Source organism: Schistocerca americana, chromosome 3, assembly GCF_021461395.2.
Source record: "Schistocerca americana isolate TAMUIC-IGC-003095 chromosome 3, iqSchAmer2.1, whole genome shotgun sequence".
In the NCBI taxonomy this organism is placed as follows: Eukaryota; Metazoa; Arthropoda; class Insecta; order Orthoptera; family Acrididae; genus Schistocerca; species Schistocerca americana.
Genome location: NC_060121.1, coordinates 643,998,357 through 644,016,925, shown reverse-complemented (window position 1 = coordinate 644,016,925; position 18,569 = coordinate 643,998,357). Strand labels below are relative to the sequence as shown.

Genomic DNA, 18,569 nt, shown 5'->3' with positions numbered 1-18,569 from the left:
TGAACGATGGCTGCGGGGATGTATAATGGCGAATACACTTGTATCAGTGGAGCAACTGACCGCCGAGATGAACCAAGGGGCTACCAACTCAATTATGTTTCAGTGAACGTTGCTGCGTATGGGCCCCTGCAGCAGGAGCCTGGCTGATGCACCCATGATAACAGATATTCATCGGCGACGAAGGCTTCAATTTGTAAGACAGTACCGTTACTCGACTTCCAAAGAGTGGCGACAAGTGGTCTTTTCTGATAAACCACGTCTCATGCCTGTGCGGCGTGACACTTCTGAAGACAAACACCCAGCAAAAATCACCGGAGGAGGGAGCGTTATGGTCTGCGGAATGTTTTCTTGACATTCCCTGGGTGTTCTCGTCGTTCTGGAGGGCACAATGAGTCAACACAACTATGCATCTATTCTTGGAGTCCATGTCCATTCCTATGTGCAGTTTGTTTATCCTCCGGAGGATGGCATCTACCAGCAGGACAATGCAACGTGTCACACAGCTCGCCGTGCACGTATCTCGTTCGAAGCGCACCAGGATGAGTTTACCGTACTTCCATGGCTACCGAACTCCCCGGATTAAAAGCCAATGGAGAATCTGTGGGGTCACGTCAATCGAACCTCAGTCGGACTGGAGTCGGTATGGCCCCACATCGCAGTCGGTACCATTCAGAACTTCGACGACTCTCTTCGTGCACGTCTCGCAGCGATCCACACTGCAAAAGACTGTTATTTACGCTTTTGACAGGTGGTAATATTAGTGCGATTGCACAATGTAAAAGTAAAACAATGATATCGAAGTGTAGCCGACGTAGGTGATGATGTAGGAACTAGATTAGAACGTTCAACGTAGTAGACAAGTTATGCTCAAGAAAGTGTAATAGCGCCTCCAGTGTTTCCAAAGGATATTAATGATTTGTTAGCTAGTATCAGCAGCACTGTAGGAATGTTGGTTATCGCTGTTGTTTTGTACAAGAAAACATATTCCATGGACCATAGAGATTGCAGAAAGACTTGGACAGAAGTTCCAGTTGATCTAAAGAATGACAGCTCTCCTTGGATACGAATAAATGTTAAATAATACTTGCAACAGATAGAAAGGACCATTCATGTTAATAGATAAATGGAAAAGAGTCTGTAGTTCGTATTTTTAATGGCAACTCAAAACATATACACAGAAAGACTGCAAGTGTAATGAATTTTTAATAGCATAGCGATGCTATCGAACTGGCTAAAACCGGAAACTAATATCTTCAATGTTAAAAACCAATGCTGCGCGAGGCACAACGGCTGAAAGAACTCATTGTCAAAATGGCAGCTTTTTTCTTACAAATGAAGTTTTAGGTATTTTTTACAATGGTGGTTTTAAGTCAGCTAAGTGGTAGTTCTCGTTACCATGAAATTTTTATTTTGCTTTATTTAATTTTTGTGACGAGGATGTTGCGTGTTAGCTACAGCATATTCGAAACACATCCAATGACCTGCGTTAGATTTTCATAGGACAATCTGTGCTCCATTCGCATTTTCTGACGTTCTCAAACCGCAATACAAATTGCCATGGCAGCGTTAAACAAGAATCAGTATTTTAGTTTAAACTTTGTTTGAAAATGAGGCAACAATAAAATTATTGCTGCTCAAGATACAGAGAAATGCTTCAACGCCCCAACAGCGATGTCATCATTTGTTGACACAACCTCGGATTCGGGTTAGGGATTAAGCACGCCCTTTCAAAGAAACCATCACGGTATCTGCTTTATGCGAAGTATGCAAACCATCAAGAACCGAAATCCGGATGGTAGACGGGGATTCAAACAGCCGTCCATCCGAATCCTAGTCTAGTCTCTTACTACCCTCGACTGTAGACTCATATGCAACGTGAGGCCAATTTGATCAACGCATTAATGACGCAGATGTGTTAGAAGTAATTTCAGCTTGGTAACGGTAATTGTTTGTCCTTAATCACATTGTACTGTTCTCTAAGAAACAAATTTGGATGAATATTACAGATTCAGAACTAAGTTTTACTATACAGCGGAGTGTGCGCTGATCTCAAACAACGTGCAAGATTTAAAATTGTGTGCTGTACTGGAATTCAAACCTGAGACATTTTTCTTTCGCGGGAAAGTAGTAGAGCACTTTCCCACAAAAGAGAAAGATTCCAGGTTGGAGTCCTGGTTTGGCACAAAGTTTTTATCTGCCGTTATGTTTCAGTAACACTTTTTACACAGAAATATACCAGCGGTACAAGTCTTTAGAGTCCTTTTTTCAGTTTTGCAGTAAGTAACTCGTAATAAATATTTCTTCTACGTACATTAGCCTTGGAAATTTTCTAGGGAGTAAGATGTACAAAATAGGGTCACTATTTGCAGTCTACTGCATATGGCCACGATAATAACTGTTATGAGAAACAACTGGGCTCATTATGAAAATTGAGTTCATTGCAAAAGATGGGAGATTTGAATTGCACCATCTGAGTACATCTAGGATTTATAAACAAATAAAAAAAAAGTTACTTCACTAAAAGTTTTATTCACAATCGTGGAACAAGAGCCAGAGTTAACTTATATACTTATATTTTCCGAGGAATGAGAAACTCAAAACAGATTTTTCTACCACTGAATTAAACTGTAAAATAAAGTACCCAATCAGATTAAAGAGATAATTAAAAACTAAAAAGTTTAAAGAGGCAGTTAAAGCAATATACCGGTACACCTGTTAAATAACACTTTATTGTTTATTTAGGAGGGAGGTCAACAGTCTTCTAACTGCTTTGATTGAGACCGCCACGAATTCTTCCCTTGTGTCAACCCCGTCATCTCAGAATGACACTTGCACTTAACATCCTCGATTATTTGTTGGATGCATTCATATCTCTCTCTTCCTCTACAGTTTTTATCCTCTGCAGCTCCAGTACTATGGAAGATAATCCCTAATGTCTCAAGAAGTGTCCCATTATCCTGTGTCTTCTTCTTGTCATTGTATTCCATATGTTCTTTTCCAGGACGATTCTGCGTAGAAGCTCCTCGTCTTATCAGTCCACATAATTTTTAACATCCCTGGCCAAGAAACATGCAAGCCATTACTCTTAATAACACAGAGTAGATATTAGAAAAAAATTGAACATAAATAAATGATAACACGTTTATCACTCTACAACATATTTTCACAGTAAAATGCACGTTACTGGCAAATCGTATGCCAATGATCTGCGCTGGATAATAATATTTACTTTGTTCATCTCCCAACGTTTGATATCTTCTTCATATCGGAGGGATGATGACTCAGTTTACAGCGAGTATAAATGAAAAGTCATAAAGAATGCAATAGAAAGGTAGAGGCCTCTTCCCCGTCCTGACGTCAGCTGTAACATAGGGCGTGCAATGTGTGTAGTATCTAATGATGAGATGTGAGTGAACAGCGTAACATTGGTTTAGTACTATCAGCTACCTTGTTTGCGAATATGTCTACCTAGAAGAGCTTTGTGCGCTGTATATAAATCCTTGTGAAACCACACTTGTAAATTATTGCATGTCCGCATGTATGAATTTATTAATTTTTAATGATTTTTTTATTAAAGTGGAATTCTACTGTAATTGTGGAACAATATGAGGGGGAATCGGCAAGTAACTAACAAAGCAGCATCATACGAAGGAAGGAGCCTAATCAGCAGTAGTACGAAATAGATTCCTGCGAAATCAAAACAGTTAACAAGTGCAAATCGTAAAAATGATGATGTAGCGAGTAATAATGGGGCAATACTCCTCCGTAAAACGCCTACGGTGGTTGTTTCTGTGAAACAATCTGACATTAAGAGGCGACACGGTGACCGAGTATTGGTTCCAGACACCCACTGCTTGTGTTTACACGCTACTCGGCCGGAAGCCGACTTGCTTGCCTGACAAACACAGCCCTCATCCAACAACAAATGAGACTTGCCGGCACATGCTGTGTTACTCCCGCTCGCTAGTTAAGAAGTCAAGCCAACTACCACCACACTTCTGTAGCTGATTTTGTGTTCTTCATATGTAATTCACTACCATAGAGAACAGTTAAAAATAGGCGCTCAAGATAATTATTAAATGTTATATCAAATTCAGTTTCCCTGTCTGTGACGGAAGACATTTTCATTGAACGACTTTGTTATTTGACAGAGTACGGCGCCTGACCAATAGATTGTGCGCAGTGGTTTTAAAAGCTGAACCCTTCTAGCAGTTTTCAATGATGTTCTCCATTATTTTCGAAGGAGATTTCTCTTATGGGGCCCGTAGCAGAAGAAGTACTTGTTTTAGGAACAGGAGTTTCAGGGTTAAACTACTTGTTTTAGAAACAGGAGTTTGACGGTTAAACTATGGTCTTATTTTGTTTATTTATATTTTTGCTAGTATTTTCCGGTGCGTATACATGTGTGATTGACAATACTAACCGTACAAGTTATCTCTGAAGACAGGATAAAGAAAGGTAAATGTCTGTCTACAGCATTTGTAGATTTGGCGTAAGCTTTTGACAATGTTAACTGGAATACACTCTTTGAAATTTTGAAGGTACCAAGGGCAAAACGTAGTGAAAGATTATCCACAACTTTTACAGAAACCAGAAGGAAATTTTAAGCGTCAAAATTCGTGAAAGGGAAGCAGTAGTTGAGAAGGAAGTGGGAGAGGTTTGTAGCGTATCTTCTGTGTTATTCAGTCTATACATTGAACAAGCAGTAAAGTACACCAAAGCAAAATTTGGAGAAGGAATGAAAGTTCAGGGAGAAGGAATAAAAGCTTTGAGCTTTGCAAGTGGCACTAGAATGCTGTCAGGGGCATTAAAGGACTTGAAAGAACAGTTGAACAGAATGGACAGCTCCTTGAAAGAGGGAAGTAAGAGGAACATCAACAAAATCTAAATAAGGAATTGGAATTTAGTGGTATTAACTCTGGTGATGCTGAGGCAATAAGATTAGGAAATGTGGTACTAAAAGCAGTAGACACCATTCCTATTTGTGCAGCAAAATATCTGTCTACGGCCGGAGTAGAGAGGATATAAAATACAGACTGGCCGTAGCAGGGAATGCATTCCTGAAAGAGAGGAATGTGGTAGTATGTAATACTAATTTCAGTTAGGAAGTCTATTCTGAAAGTAGTTGTCTGAAGTGTAGCGCCGTATGCAAGTGAAACGTGGACGATAAGCCGTTCAGATAAGAAGAGAATAGAAGCCTTTGAAATGTGGTGGTATAGAAGACTGTTGAAAATTAGATATGTCGATCGCGTAATGAGCATGTACCGAATAGAATTGGGGACAAAAGAAATTTATGGCACAACATCACAAAAAGAAGGGATCGGCCTATAGGACACATCTGAAACGTCAAGGAATCATCAATTTCGTGCTGGAGGGAAGTGCTGGTCGTGAAAATTGTAGAGGGAGACCAAGAGATGAAATAGTAAGCAGGTTCAAATGGACGTAGATTGCAGTAACTATTCGGAAGTGAAAAGACTTGCACAGCATCGGGTATCATGGAGAGCTGAATCATATGTAACAGATACCACATATTTCCTTCTCTTTGTTTACTACTTGGTTGCCAACTTTGATGTTGAGTTATCTCTAATCCCACTTCTGTCTTTCTTCGCTTTACTGTCAATCGACACTCAGTGCTCTTTCATTGTTCATTCCATTCAACAGATCCTGTAATTTCTCCTTAGTTTGCCAGAGCACCTCTGTTCAAAAATGAATCTTATCGTTGATATCCTTTTACCGCCAAACCTTTATCCCATTTCCCAATATTTCTTTCATTTTATGCATTGATACTGCGATGTATAGCTTGAATAGTAGCGTGCATCTCTGTGTCGTGCTCTTTTTGAGTCAAGTGTTTTCGTGACGTTTCATTCGCGATAGTTATCTGGATGGTATGTGGACGTTGCGTCTCCCAAGTTCGAGTCTGGTACCTTGACCCCCATTATATGATTGACAGTTATAAAGTTTTAGTAATCACCTTGAAGAAAATAAAGATGCGACCATGATACTTTGTGATGGTTATTTCTTCGCTACGTATTCACCCTTCAATGCGGCACATTTTTCTCAACGATGGATGACTCGATGGAGTTGTTTGTTGTCTGCATTTTGACTGTTCAGAAAACGTACCAACGCGAAACTCACCTGACCACCGTTCTGGAAATGCCCTCCACGCAATTGCTTCTTCGTGTGAGGTACGGAAGAAGGAGGACGTGGGCGGTGAGGCACAATTTGTCAGCTCAGAGAAGCAGCACGTGTGGCTCTGTCCCGTGCAGAATGACTTGGAGCGTCGTCGAGGACCAAATACAGCCCCTTGGACGGATTCTCAAGACGCTTCGTCTGGACAGATCAGAGTTCGTCAAGAGGTTTCGGAAGTAGGCTCCGTGACGGTTTGTCCCTTGCTAGCTCAGTCTGGTAGCACCATACATAGCAGAGCCAGAAAAATAACATCGCGAAGCCCGATGAGCTGGGTTTCGCTTTATTCGGCGGTGGTGGCTCCACCTTCTCAACGGCCGTGCCGAGATGGATGCACCCGTTCCGTCAAACCGCAGAAGTTAAGCAGAGTCGGACGTGGCCAGCACTTGGGTGGATGACCATCCGGATACGTCGCGTGCTGTTGACACCTTTGCCTTTGAGGCAGAGGAGGCAGGAGGGGTGTTGACGTAAAGTCCCTGATCACCAGTTTTTGCGCCAATGCCCTGGATTAAATTCCAGGCCTCTCCGCAGCGTCTCGTAAAGCACGCCAAGTGACGGTGTTGATGGTGATGTCCGTCGGATGGGGACGTTGCGCTCTGTGAGTCCCTTGGTGCTCTTAGAGAGGAGTAGGTTATGTGCCGATCCGGGTTTCTTTCCCTCTCTTAGCCGGCCGAAGTGGCCGCGCGGTTCTGGCGCTGCAGCCTGGATCCGCGAGATCGCTACGGTCGCAGGTTCGAATCCTGCCTCGGGCATGGATGTGTGTAATGTCCTTAGGTTAGTTAGGTTTAACTTGTTCTAAGTTCTAGGGGACTAATGACCTCAGCAGTTGAGTCCCATAGTGCTCAGAGCCATTTGAACCATTTTTTTTCCCTCTCTTCTCTCATCATCTCTTACAAAAACACGACACTACTTTTTCTTTTTTTTTTTTTTTTCATCAGTCTTCTGACTGGTTTGAAGCGGCCCGTCATAAATTTCTCTCCTGTGCTAACGTCTTAAATTCAGAATAGCACTTGCAACCTATGTCCTCAATTAATTGCTGGATGTATTCCAATCTCTGTTTATCTCTACAGCTTTTACCCTCTACACCTCCTTCTACTACCATGGATGTTATTCCGTGTTGTCTTAACATATATCCCGTTAACCTGTCCCTTCATCTTGTCAGTGTTTTCTTCCATATATTCCTTTCCTCGCTGATTTCTCGGAGAATCTCTTCATTCCTTACATCAGTCCACTTAATTTTCGACATTATTCCGTAGCACCACATCTTAAATACTTCGATTCGCTTTCGTTCCGGTGTTCCCAGAATCCATGTCCCACTACCACACAATGTTCTGCTCCAAACGTACATTCTCACAAATTTCTTCATCAACTTAAGGTCCATGTTTGATACTACCAGAATTCTCTTGGCCAGGAGTGCCCTTTTGCCAGAGCTGGACTGCTTTCTAAGTCATCCTTGCTCAGTCCGTCATAAGTTATTTTGCTGACTAGGTAGCAGAATTCCTTAAGTTCATCTACTTCGCGATGAGCTGTCCTTATGCTAAGTTTCTTTTTGCTGCTTCTCATTACTTTCGTCTTCCTTCGATTTACTGTCAGTCCACATTCTGTACTCATTAGACTGTTCGGACCATTCAGGACATCCTGTAATTCACTTTCACTGAGGATAGCAATTTCATCAGCGAATCTTATCGTTGATATCCTTTCAATTTAAATCTTACATCCACTCTTCAACCTTTCTTTTATTTCTGTCATTGTTTCTTCGACGTATATATTGAACAGCAGGGGCGATAGACTACATCCCAGATTACACACTTTTTAATCCGAGTGCTTCGTTCATGGTCTTCCACTCTTGTTATTCCCTTTTGGTTCTTGTACATATTATATATCACCCATCCTTCCCTGTGGCTTACCCCTCTTTTTCTAAGAATGTCGAACATCTCGCACCATTGCGCAGTGGTTAGCACACTGGACTCGCATTCGGGAGGACGTCGGTTCAATCCCGCATCCGGCCATCCTGATTTAGGTTTTCCGTGATTTCCCTAAATCGCTCCAGGCAAATTCCGGGATGGTTCCTTTGAAAGGGCACGGCCGACTTCCTTCACTAATCCGATGAGACCGATGACGTCGCTGTTTGGTCTCTTCCCCCAACCAATCCAATCTCGCACCATTTGACATTGTTGAACGCTTTTCCTAGATAGACAGATCCTATGACATGTCTTGATTCTTCTTTAGTCTTCTTCCATTATCAACCGAAACGTAAGAATTGCCTCTCTGCTGATTATCTCTTTCCTAAAGCCAAAGTGATCGCCGTATAACGGTACATTACACACGCACTATACGCTCAGCATATACACTTACACACACAGCTCTCGTACTTCGCAAAGGATAAGTGCTCGCGGACTCGGAGGGTAGGAAAGACCTTTCCAATTAGGCAGCTGAAGGCGGGGTCTGCCAGCCATTCATGCCATACGACTTTAGTTTTACCCACGTTTGCACCACTTGGGTTGCTTCTTTGCCTCACGATCACAGTTACACCCCCAATAATTGTGAAAAACCACGCAAAGAAGCCACATGGACTGATCTAACACAGCTGCAAGTTTTGCGCTGCTGCCTCGGTGAGAACAGATCCGTAGCTGACTTTCAGTCTTTATACTGTCACTTCGATTGTGGTGCGCCCGTCTCGAGCACCAACGCCTGTACATCTGTGGTGACTCCTAGTCCTCCACAGAGAGATGTTTCGCAACTTTGTTCTTCGTCACTCAGACTTGTCTGGCCATGCTGAAGTGTCCACGCCACCTGACCATTGTGCCGTAAGACGGAGCATTGCTGCTGCACACTTCCACCACCCCAGCAGGGATTGTTGCAGCCCTGTTTCCTTCAAATGAGGAAAACGCAATCTGACGACACACCACTTAATCAATGTGCTGTACCATTTGGTTTTGGCTTCTCTCGCTGTGTGCTGCGGTACTGTGTTGCGGTGATGTCAGTATTTGCCTGGACTGCAGACATGTGCCTGAGATCAACAAAAGTTAGTTACTTAACATTATTTTCGAGGCGATAATTACAGCTTTATAACTACGACTCGTAGATACAAGTATATAACGACATGAGCGATACAATTAAAGGACCAGTTATTCCAAACCCCGTGATTGTCTCCCATTACAACGCATAAACTTGAAATTTGGCTCCGAGTTGCGAACGACGTTCCTCTATAATCGCATAAAACTGTGGTTCCCACAGACGCCACCCTCGGGCTCGGTCACGCTTCGAACAGCGACCTGGCGACACGTGCGAGAAAAAAGGAGAACAGCTCAGAAGTTCATGCGAGGTATCAGGTGGTTAATGAAGTCACATAAGTAGCAGATATCACCACAGTTCTACCCAACGCCACCGTGGACACATCACATGATGGGAAGGTCGTTACCCCCCCCCCTCCCCCCTCCCTTTTAGCCAAAGCTCACTCCTTTTGACGTCTTTGCGATGGAGGTCAGAACCGCGACGCCCAGCGTTGAAAACAGGTGTTTTTCTTATGGGCGGCCGAGGAAAACATTTCAGACGCAGCGCCCCTCAGATTCGACACTAAAACTCCTTGGGGGTGGCACAAAGGGCGTCAATAAAAGCACCCCTTCTTTGGGCCGTCGATTTCCACATATTTCGCTGCCGGAAACGTCAGTTTGCAGTGCGATGAGCAGCTGGGCGACTTTCTTGGCATTCCTGATTACTGCTGACGTCTCCTGAACGCTTCAACCCATCTCTAAGGATGTTTTGGGATAGCAACCCCATTGAACGTTTAGAGTGCAGTGCAACCATAATTTTTGCTCTGGTGTACAGGTTGGAACCACTATGGACCGTTCAAAACCACTGGACAAAATCTGAACATAATGCGAACCAGCAAAGGGTACATAAGCTTCTTCAACACTCCTTTTATACGCCCTCCTGTGACGTGGTCACAGGTTGAGGTGTCAGGTCAGAGGGGTGTTCTGAACAAAATTTCGACACAAAGCAGCTCAATAGGCTGTGAAGTGGAAGGGGTAGGCTGGCAATAGAACAGTGCATCACCATTCTCTAGACACTCATTTATTGAACAATTTATTACCCAAAAGGAACAATCAGCACAAAATTACAAAATAATATTGTTTTCCTTTAAGTCACTCAAACATTTAAACAGGCAAATACCAACCATTTAACTGAAAGCCTTTTAAGAAAGCAAGACTAGAAATTTTGAATGATAAGTTAAAATCATATTTAAATAGGCTCTGACCGAGCACTTATTTTAAAACGAAATACTTCCTTTAAGGAACCAGCGATCAAAATTAATTACATAACCCTCAACAACCATGTTACATCCAAGACATTTAAGATTAAACAGTAATACATAACATCAGAGATCTGCAGTCCCAAGTTTTAAGCAGCACGTTTCAGATGGACTGCACTGCAACAGTACAATACAAGTCCCTCAGAGGATCTCCCCACACAGGAGGTTATTGCCGCAATCGACAACATATGAACATCATTAAATGTACAGACCTAAAACACACTAAAAGCTCTTTTAAGTTTGGTACAGTTAATTCCCTTTCAACATAACATATATCACAAGTCTAGCCCTGCTTCCTACGGCGCCTTCCGTTCAGAGCCAACTTGCATATCTCCATGCGATAGGTCCGGTCCCACATTCGCTGCGTCAACCAGACAACCGTCTTCCATCACCTCCCGGAGCACCCCCCCCCCCCCCCCCAGGACCTCGCCTCGTTACTCCTCGCGTAGGCCCCAGAGGGCGGTGCTTACCGCCCTGACTGTGACAGGAAAGGTAAACCACCAGAGTGGCACTATCGATATGAGCCGCCACGGCTCGCAGGTGTGCGACATTGACAGATGCGTGAATATAACAGTAAGGGTCCCTCTAAGACTCACCACATCGGTAACACCCGTGATCGCACCCGGCCACATTTAATGACAATTTTGAAAATGTGCCTTTATAGAGAAAACCTGCGATGTAGCCCTGGGAGCCTGCGGGAAGGCAACTAGCATCAGTGTGGTTTCAAACTTACGCCTCGCCACGGGAGACAATGACGGGGTTTCGAAAAAGGGGTACTTCAATTGTTTTGCGCAGTGTAGTTCCCTGAAGTACTCGACGATGCTGGATGAGAGAAGCGGCTTCCTGCCACAACGAAACAGCGTTGCGTGGGCGCCAGGCTCCTCCTCTAGCACGGCCGTGAATCACAGCCTGCAGGGTATTTACGACGGCCACTTAAGGGCCAGAAGACGCAGCGCTTCCTGGCGGCCCGGAAGCGGGCCGAGTGCCGGAAGGAAGAGCGAGCCGCGGCGTGGCTGCAGCTCCTGGGCCGGCCGCGCCGCGCCGCGCCGCGACGCCCCTCCAGCCCGCCGCCCACCGCCGCCGGCGCGAGGCGCGCAGGCGTCGCCCCGCCCACCGGCACCGCCCACCGCGGCCGCCGCCCCGCTCACCTGTGGGCCGCGCCGACCGCCCACGCATCTACCTGCTGCTGCTGCTCAGCGTACTGTTAGCAGTGCGCTTTTCCGTGACCAGTGGTTATACTCTGATGTGACAAAAGTGATTGGATACCTCTTAATATCGTGTCGGACCTCCTTTTTCCCGCCGAATGCAGCAGCTCGACGTCGTTGGAAGTCCCCTGCAGAAATATTGAGCCAAGCTGCCTCTAAAGCCGCCCGTAACCGATAAATTGTGCCGGTGCAGGATTCTGTGCACGAACTGACCTCTCGTGTCCCGTAGATGTTCGATGGGTGGCCAAATAATTGTCTAGAATAGTCCATAATGAACTTCAGACCAATTGCTAACAATAATACACTCCTGACATTGTCGTCTATAAAAAATCCATCGTTGTTTTCGAACGTGAATGGCTGCAAATTGTCTCCAAGTAGCCATTTCCCTCGATGATCGGTTCGTATGGACAAGAGCACCAATCCAGTCCACGTCATTATGGAGCCATCCCCAGCTTGCAAAGTGCTTTATTGACAATCTGGGTCCCTGACTTCGTGGGGTCTGCTCCGAAGTCAGACCCTACCATCAGCTGTTACCAGCTGAAATCGGAACTCATCTGAGCAGGCCAAGGTTTTCCTGTTGGCTAGGGTTCAATTGATCTGGTCACGAGCCTCTAAGAGGCGCCGCATACGATGTCGTGCTCTTAGCAATGACACTCGCGTCGACGGTCTGCCGCCATAGCCCATTAACGCCAAATTTCACCGCATTGTCCTAACGGATAGGTTCGTCGTACGTCCCACATTGATTTCTGCGGTTATTCCTCGCAGTGTTGCTTGTCCCTTAGCAGTGACAACTCTACTCTAACGGCACTGCTCTCGGTCGTTAAGTGAAGGCCGTCGGCGACATCGTCGTCCTTGGTGAGAGCTAATGCCAGAAATTTGGTATTTGCGGCTCGCTGTTGACACTGTGGATTTCGGAATATTGAATTCCCTAACGATTTCCGAAACGGAATGTCTCATGCGCCTAGTTTCAACTAACAGTCTGCGTTCAAAATCTGTCAACTCCTGTCGTGCGGCCATAATCACGTCGGAAATTTTTTCACGTCAGTCACCTGAGTACAAATGACAGCTGCACCAATGCACTGCTCAAAATGTTCAAATGTGTGTGAAATTTTATGGGACTTAACTGCTAAGGACACCAGTCCCTAAGCTTACACACTACTTAACCTAAATTATCCTAAGGACAAACACACACACCCATGCCCGAGGGAGGACTCGTACCTCAGCTGGGACCAGCCGCACAGTCCATGACTGCAGCGTCGGAGACCACCTGGCTAATCCCGCGCGGCAATGCACTGCTCTGTTATACATTGTGTACTACCGCCATATCGCTACTCCATGACTTCTGTCACCTCGTTGTATAGGATTTGGCGATCTACAATAGTGTGTAAAACTTAAGGACGAAAGTAACTTTCGCATGATGTCTCATTGCCAGCTAACTTCGCGCAATGGAACTTGGACTGTACATAGAAAGAACTACTACAGTATACTACAGAATGTAACTGAAAGAAGTGTGCAACAAGATGGACAGAAACGGAATTTTAACTAAAAAAAATAATTGCACTGATGTCATTGCGATTCATGCGGTCCCCTGGGCATTACAAAAGGCGCGACATTGTTCTTAATAGGGTATGTGACCACCACGGAGAGCAATGCGTGCTCTTCAAAGTGCTCCCACGTCGGCCATCAGCTTGGTAAGGAGTTCTTCTGGTAGGGAGTTAGATACCTACACGAGCTGTTCACAATGGCTAAATTGTTGCTGGCACACGTGGATGTTCTTGATTTCTAATTCCAGTGGGAACCGTGTGCACCACGACTGTATTATTGCCAATATATATTGGATTAATGCCAGAATCGGTCGTAAATAATGAAATATTTTATTTTACAGATCGATTTCGGTCATTGTAGACCATCTTCAGTGCTAAAAATACATAAGAACCACCACACACGAGGATCTTAACACAAATGTGGCCCTATTTGTAACCACCATCATAAAATACAGAGCAGAAAAATATATACAAAGTTACAGTTTCTCGTACACATCAAACTATTCGAACCTTGTACGGCCATATTATAATAGCATAAGATTTTCTATCGGGCGAACCATGTATTACGATGATTATTTCCAACAGGTATCTTCACTTTTAATGCGTACAATAATTTTTAAATTTACGGAAGAGACTATCTTGTAACCTTAGCAGTTGCCGATCCAACATACAGTGAGCCCGTAGCTTATACAGTCAACTAGCTAAGCCCAGTATTGCAGAAACAAGCATCATACTGCCCTCCATATTTCAAAGCATACAAAACGCAGACCTCACATAGAACACAACCATCAATAGAAAAACCAAAGATTGCATAAAAAATATCTTCTAAAATCGCATGACGATTTTTTACTGTCAGAAGTTATAGCGAAGCTTTAAAAACGCAGTACAGTAAAAAGATACAATAAAATCACCCTCTCTGACGTAAAGTACGAGATAAAATTTTATAGGAATATACCTAACGTAAAAACATATAGTAATTTCTTAAAAACCAAATATAGAAAAGTTAACATCAGAAACATCTTTTTTACATTTCCAAAAATATCGATTAAATGTAAAAACATTACATTTACAGTGGAAAGTTACGCCCCCTCTCGTCATACTCGAAGACTTGAAGTACCTGATGATTGACATTATCATCGTAAATTCTTAACAGCCATTTACAAAAGTAATAAAAATACATTAACAAAAACAATTAATCATGTTACCTTCCATTCAGAAAGCTGTTGCACTCAGCGACTGTTATATTGACTTGCAAATTATAGATTGCAGCGATCAGTCGTCCTTTTTAAATTTTATTGTGCAGATCTAGATTTTGGCAAGAAGCTAGACGTTCTCAATGCACTATTATTTTCGCTCAATGCATGTAATTGGTATTCAGTTAACTGTGGATGAAGCCCGACCAACAGAGAATTACATGCATCGAGCGAAAATAATAGTGCATTGAGAATGGCTAGCTTCTAGCCGAAATCTAGATCTGCACAATAAAATTTAAAAAGGACGACTGATCGTTGCAATCTATAATTTACAAGACAAAAGTAAACAATCTTCCATATGATGTAGCAGATCTGTAATACTGCTATTTTTCATGTGAGCAACTGACGTTAAATTTCAGTAATAACAAATTTGACGACTGTGGTAACTTCAATGAATAAACAGGCTTGTGTCAAATATACATTGCAAATAGAGCTCAAAAATAAAACTAATATCCACCATTTTCTGTTAGGAAACTGTTAAATACCTCACAGCAAAAGATTGCTGAAGAAGAAGCTTGCATAAACGCGCACCAAGTTTACGCCCATACCGTGAATCAGCGTGTTACACTGTAAAACCGGCTAACTTTCTGTTTATATTAAAATTTATATTAAAAATGAGAAATTCCTCCAGCTGTATTTAAGGTGTCGATTTTATTTTGGCAACTAGTTTCAACGTTGTAACAACGTCATCATCAGGCCCGTCACTTGTTGACGTCAACTGCGTGCGGCTGATACTAGAAGGCAGTGGTGAGGTAGACGTGCTCTGTGTGGAAGGTGGGTAGTAACCTTGGCCATCTGAACCTCTTCATGTCTCGTTACGGGCGCTAAAGACCTTAGTGTCATGCACCCTCGAAACCTCATCATCATCATTATCATCATCTTTATGTCTTCCCCAGGAGCGATGACATCGTGCAGCAGGAAATCTGTCCACGTCATTGAACCAGAATACTGGAACTCTGGTCTCGGGGTAGCGTCTTTGACTACTAATCAAAACGTCATCGATTCTGGTTTGAAACCCCGCCATTACTTAAATTTTGATTAAAAATCATCAGTAGGAAGAAGTCACCCTCATTCTTCCAACGGCCTTGCCAAAGCGGCTGGAAGAGCGGAGTCAGATTCTGGGCACTCTCTTGTCCTTAGAGTGGGAAACTGCTCACAAAAAGCGGAAGAATCAGCAGTCATCAACGGCATTAGGAAGCAGTAGGCATTAAAGACACGCAGTATGTATCCACAGGACATGTGGCCTGTAGATGAAGAAAATATCCGCCGGCAAAAGATTTCAGACTGGTCCCACACTGGGCTCTCCGGAGGGGACAGCCAAGAAATTTTAATGTGGTAGGGAAGATAGAAAATCTGAAAAGAGAAATGCTAAGGCTCAATCTAGGTATAGTGAGGGTCAGTGAACTGGACAGATGAGTATAGCGTAATGTCAACAGCAACAGAAAATGGCTTAACAGGAGTAGGATTCGATATGAATATGAAGGTAAGGCAGAGAATTAGTGAAGTTAACTGAAGTTAAAATCTTCTGGGTTATTGCGGAACGTCATGTTTCTTCTAAATTGTTCGACGTTTCCACCCCTCTGCTGGGATCTTCCTCAGGATCTTTTGGTGTCCACTACTGCTAGAACACTGGATGTGTGTGATGTCCTTAGATTAGTTAGGTTTAAGTAGTGTTAAGTTCTAGGGGACTGATGACCTCAGATGTTAAGTCCCATAGTGCTGACAGCCATTTGAACCATTTTGAAGGACCCGGCGATTACACAAACAAGCTGTTTCTCGAAACTGTTCATGCCATCGTCTAATGCTCTGTGCTGTAGGAGGATGCACACCATACCTAGAACAAAAGTCACGCTGAACAATTATTACTGACACGCAATGCGCAAATCGTAGAACACAAAACAAAACGCTTTCTGTTATCCCGACACCATTTATACTAGAACTGAAGTGGGCGCACATTGCTGCTACCTAGCGAGAACCAAGTAAAACTAGAGAGTCTGCTCTTTCCAGTAGTACGTTGTTCATGCACATCTCTCAAATTACATAACAATTGCGATTTTTTTAAAAATCGTATGGTTCTTTTTGATACACTCTGTATTGCTATTGTCTTGGTCGCCAAAATTGTTCTTTTATTTTTTGTGCCTTATGACCCGATGTGGTAAAAAAATATAAGACAAAGTGGAAAACATCTATCTGCACTATGACACAATAGGTTGAATTACTGCTACGTGACAGCTTTTCCGAAAACTGTCCTGTGATATGTATCAAATCAGAATATTACGTCAGATTAGTTAAATGACATCCAGAACTGTAATGCATAACAGTAGTGTCAAATGGTTCAAATGGCTCTGAGCATGTCAAATGGTTCAAATGGCTCTGAGCACTATGGGACTTAACTTCTGAGGTCATCAGTCCCTAGAACTTAGAACTACTTAAACCTAACTAACCTAAGAACATCACACACATCCATGCCCGAGGCAAGATTCGAACCTGGGACCGTAGCGGTCGCTCGGCTCCAGACTGTAGCGCCTAGAACCGCACGGCCTTCCCGGCCGGCCAGTAGTGTCAATAGTTAATTTTTGTAATTTACACTTTATTCGCTTTGGATGCTTCACATATATCAGAGGACATTGAAAGCAGATTGCAATCAGATGACAGTGCTCAGGTGAGCAGCGGAGTCAAGTAGGCAAACAAAGGAACCACTTTCAGAGCAGTTTTTAGGAGGACACTCCTGGACGAGTACAGCGCAGCGCCGTGCACTCCATGAGGCCCCCTGTAGCGACCGTTTATGGTTCGGAAGTGGAAAGACAAGGAGCTCTGTCTTTAGCAAGGTCCAGGAAGGCACTATTGTGCACAAAGCTTACAATTCGGCGTTTATTTGGAATTTACTAGACGCTATTGGTAGCTTGTAGGAAATGGAGTAGGAGCCCACAGTTTGGGATGCATCTGAAAGTGTGAGACACTGAAGAATGGTGAAATGAAATGAAATGTGAATGTGAATGTGGTAGACCAGTCGCCAGGTGCAGGTCGTTTTAGTTGACGCCACAAAGACACCTTGGGTGACAGGATGATAAAGACAACACGAGAAACAGTCCCCAAAGGAAGAAAATTTCTGACTCGGCCAGGCATCCGACTTGGGCCCTCGCAAGGCGTTCTGCTGCGCTGAACACTTAGCTGAGGAGGAGGACGTCGAACGTTGACTTCACAAAAAATAAATGCTTACGCAACATAAAAATTGCCAGGATTAGTGAACGAAAATAAACTGGAGGTTAGGGAGAGAAACTCGTCTGTGCCGATGAGGACCCACCTCATTGGCCACAGAGAATATTACGTCAGATTAGTTAAACGACATCCAGAACTGTAATGCATAACAAATTTACGACGTTGATAGACAATTGAAACAAGAAGTTAACCCAGGAATAAAATAAATTCCTAGAAGTACACATTTAAATACTGCACGCTTTGTTGATACTCAGTGAGATTGTTTTTTTCAGCACTAAATGGTAGAACATTTGCTACTCTCTAACTGCCTAAAGAAAAACTCAGTCAGCACTCGGAAGGTTCATAGTCCGAACATAGAAAAAAGCGCAAAACGCAGAAACACAAGTTTTCCTTTTAGCGAGAACTTGTTTCAAAGTTTCTTCTTCTCTGGGAGCATTTAAGTCTTAATTCGTGAGAACGAACATCGCTTGACCCCCAGGAGCCTCTATTCCCGAGCAACTGAACAGAGACACGGAGAAAGATTTCAGACTGATTTGACGTAATCGCCGGCGAGAGTCGTCAGGGAGCGGCCAATTACTGATTCTGCACCTGCTTCAGCCTTAATCTACAGTTTGCTATGGTGAGATCAAGTCACAGCCGCGAGATTATTAGAAAGCCTTCTATAGAGTGAATAGGTATATGCTGTGGAATATAGTGGAAAGACGAGGTTATACTAAACATTTGATAGAAGTGATAAAAACTTTGTATTTAAGTAACGAAATTTTAATTAATACGGGCAAAGAGTGAACAGAACCAGTAGCAATTAACAGAGGAGTACAACAAGACTGCAGTTCTCACCCACCTTATTTAA

The 18,569-nt window shown here is 43.4% G+C and overlaps 1 protein-coding gene across 1 annotated transcript in view; it reads left to right on the top strand.

Annotated features, from left to right (window-relative positions):
* The window catches only part of LOC124606270 (translation initiation factor IF-2-like), a 167,996-nt gene that overhangs the window by 90,176 nt on the left and 59,251 nt on the right, over positions 1–18,569 (top strand). Inside the window, exon 2 of the mRNA XM_047138250.1 lies at positions 11,437–11,701. Within this exon, the coding sequence (XP_046994206.1) occupies positions 11,437–11,701 (265 nt within the window). The remainder of the gene's footprint in view (positions 1–11,436; positions 11,702–18,569) is intronic.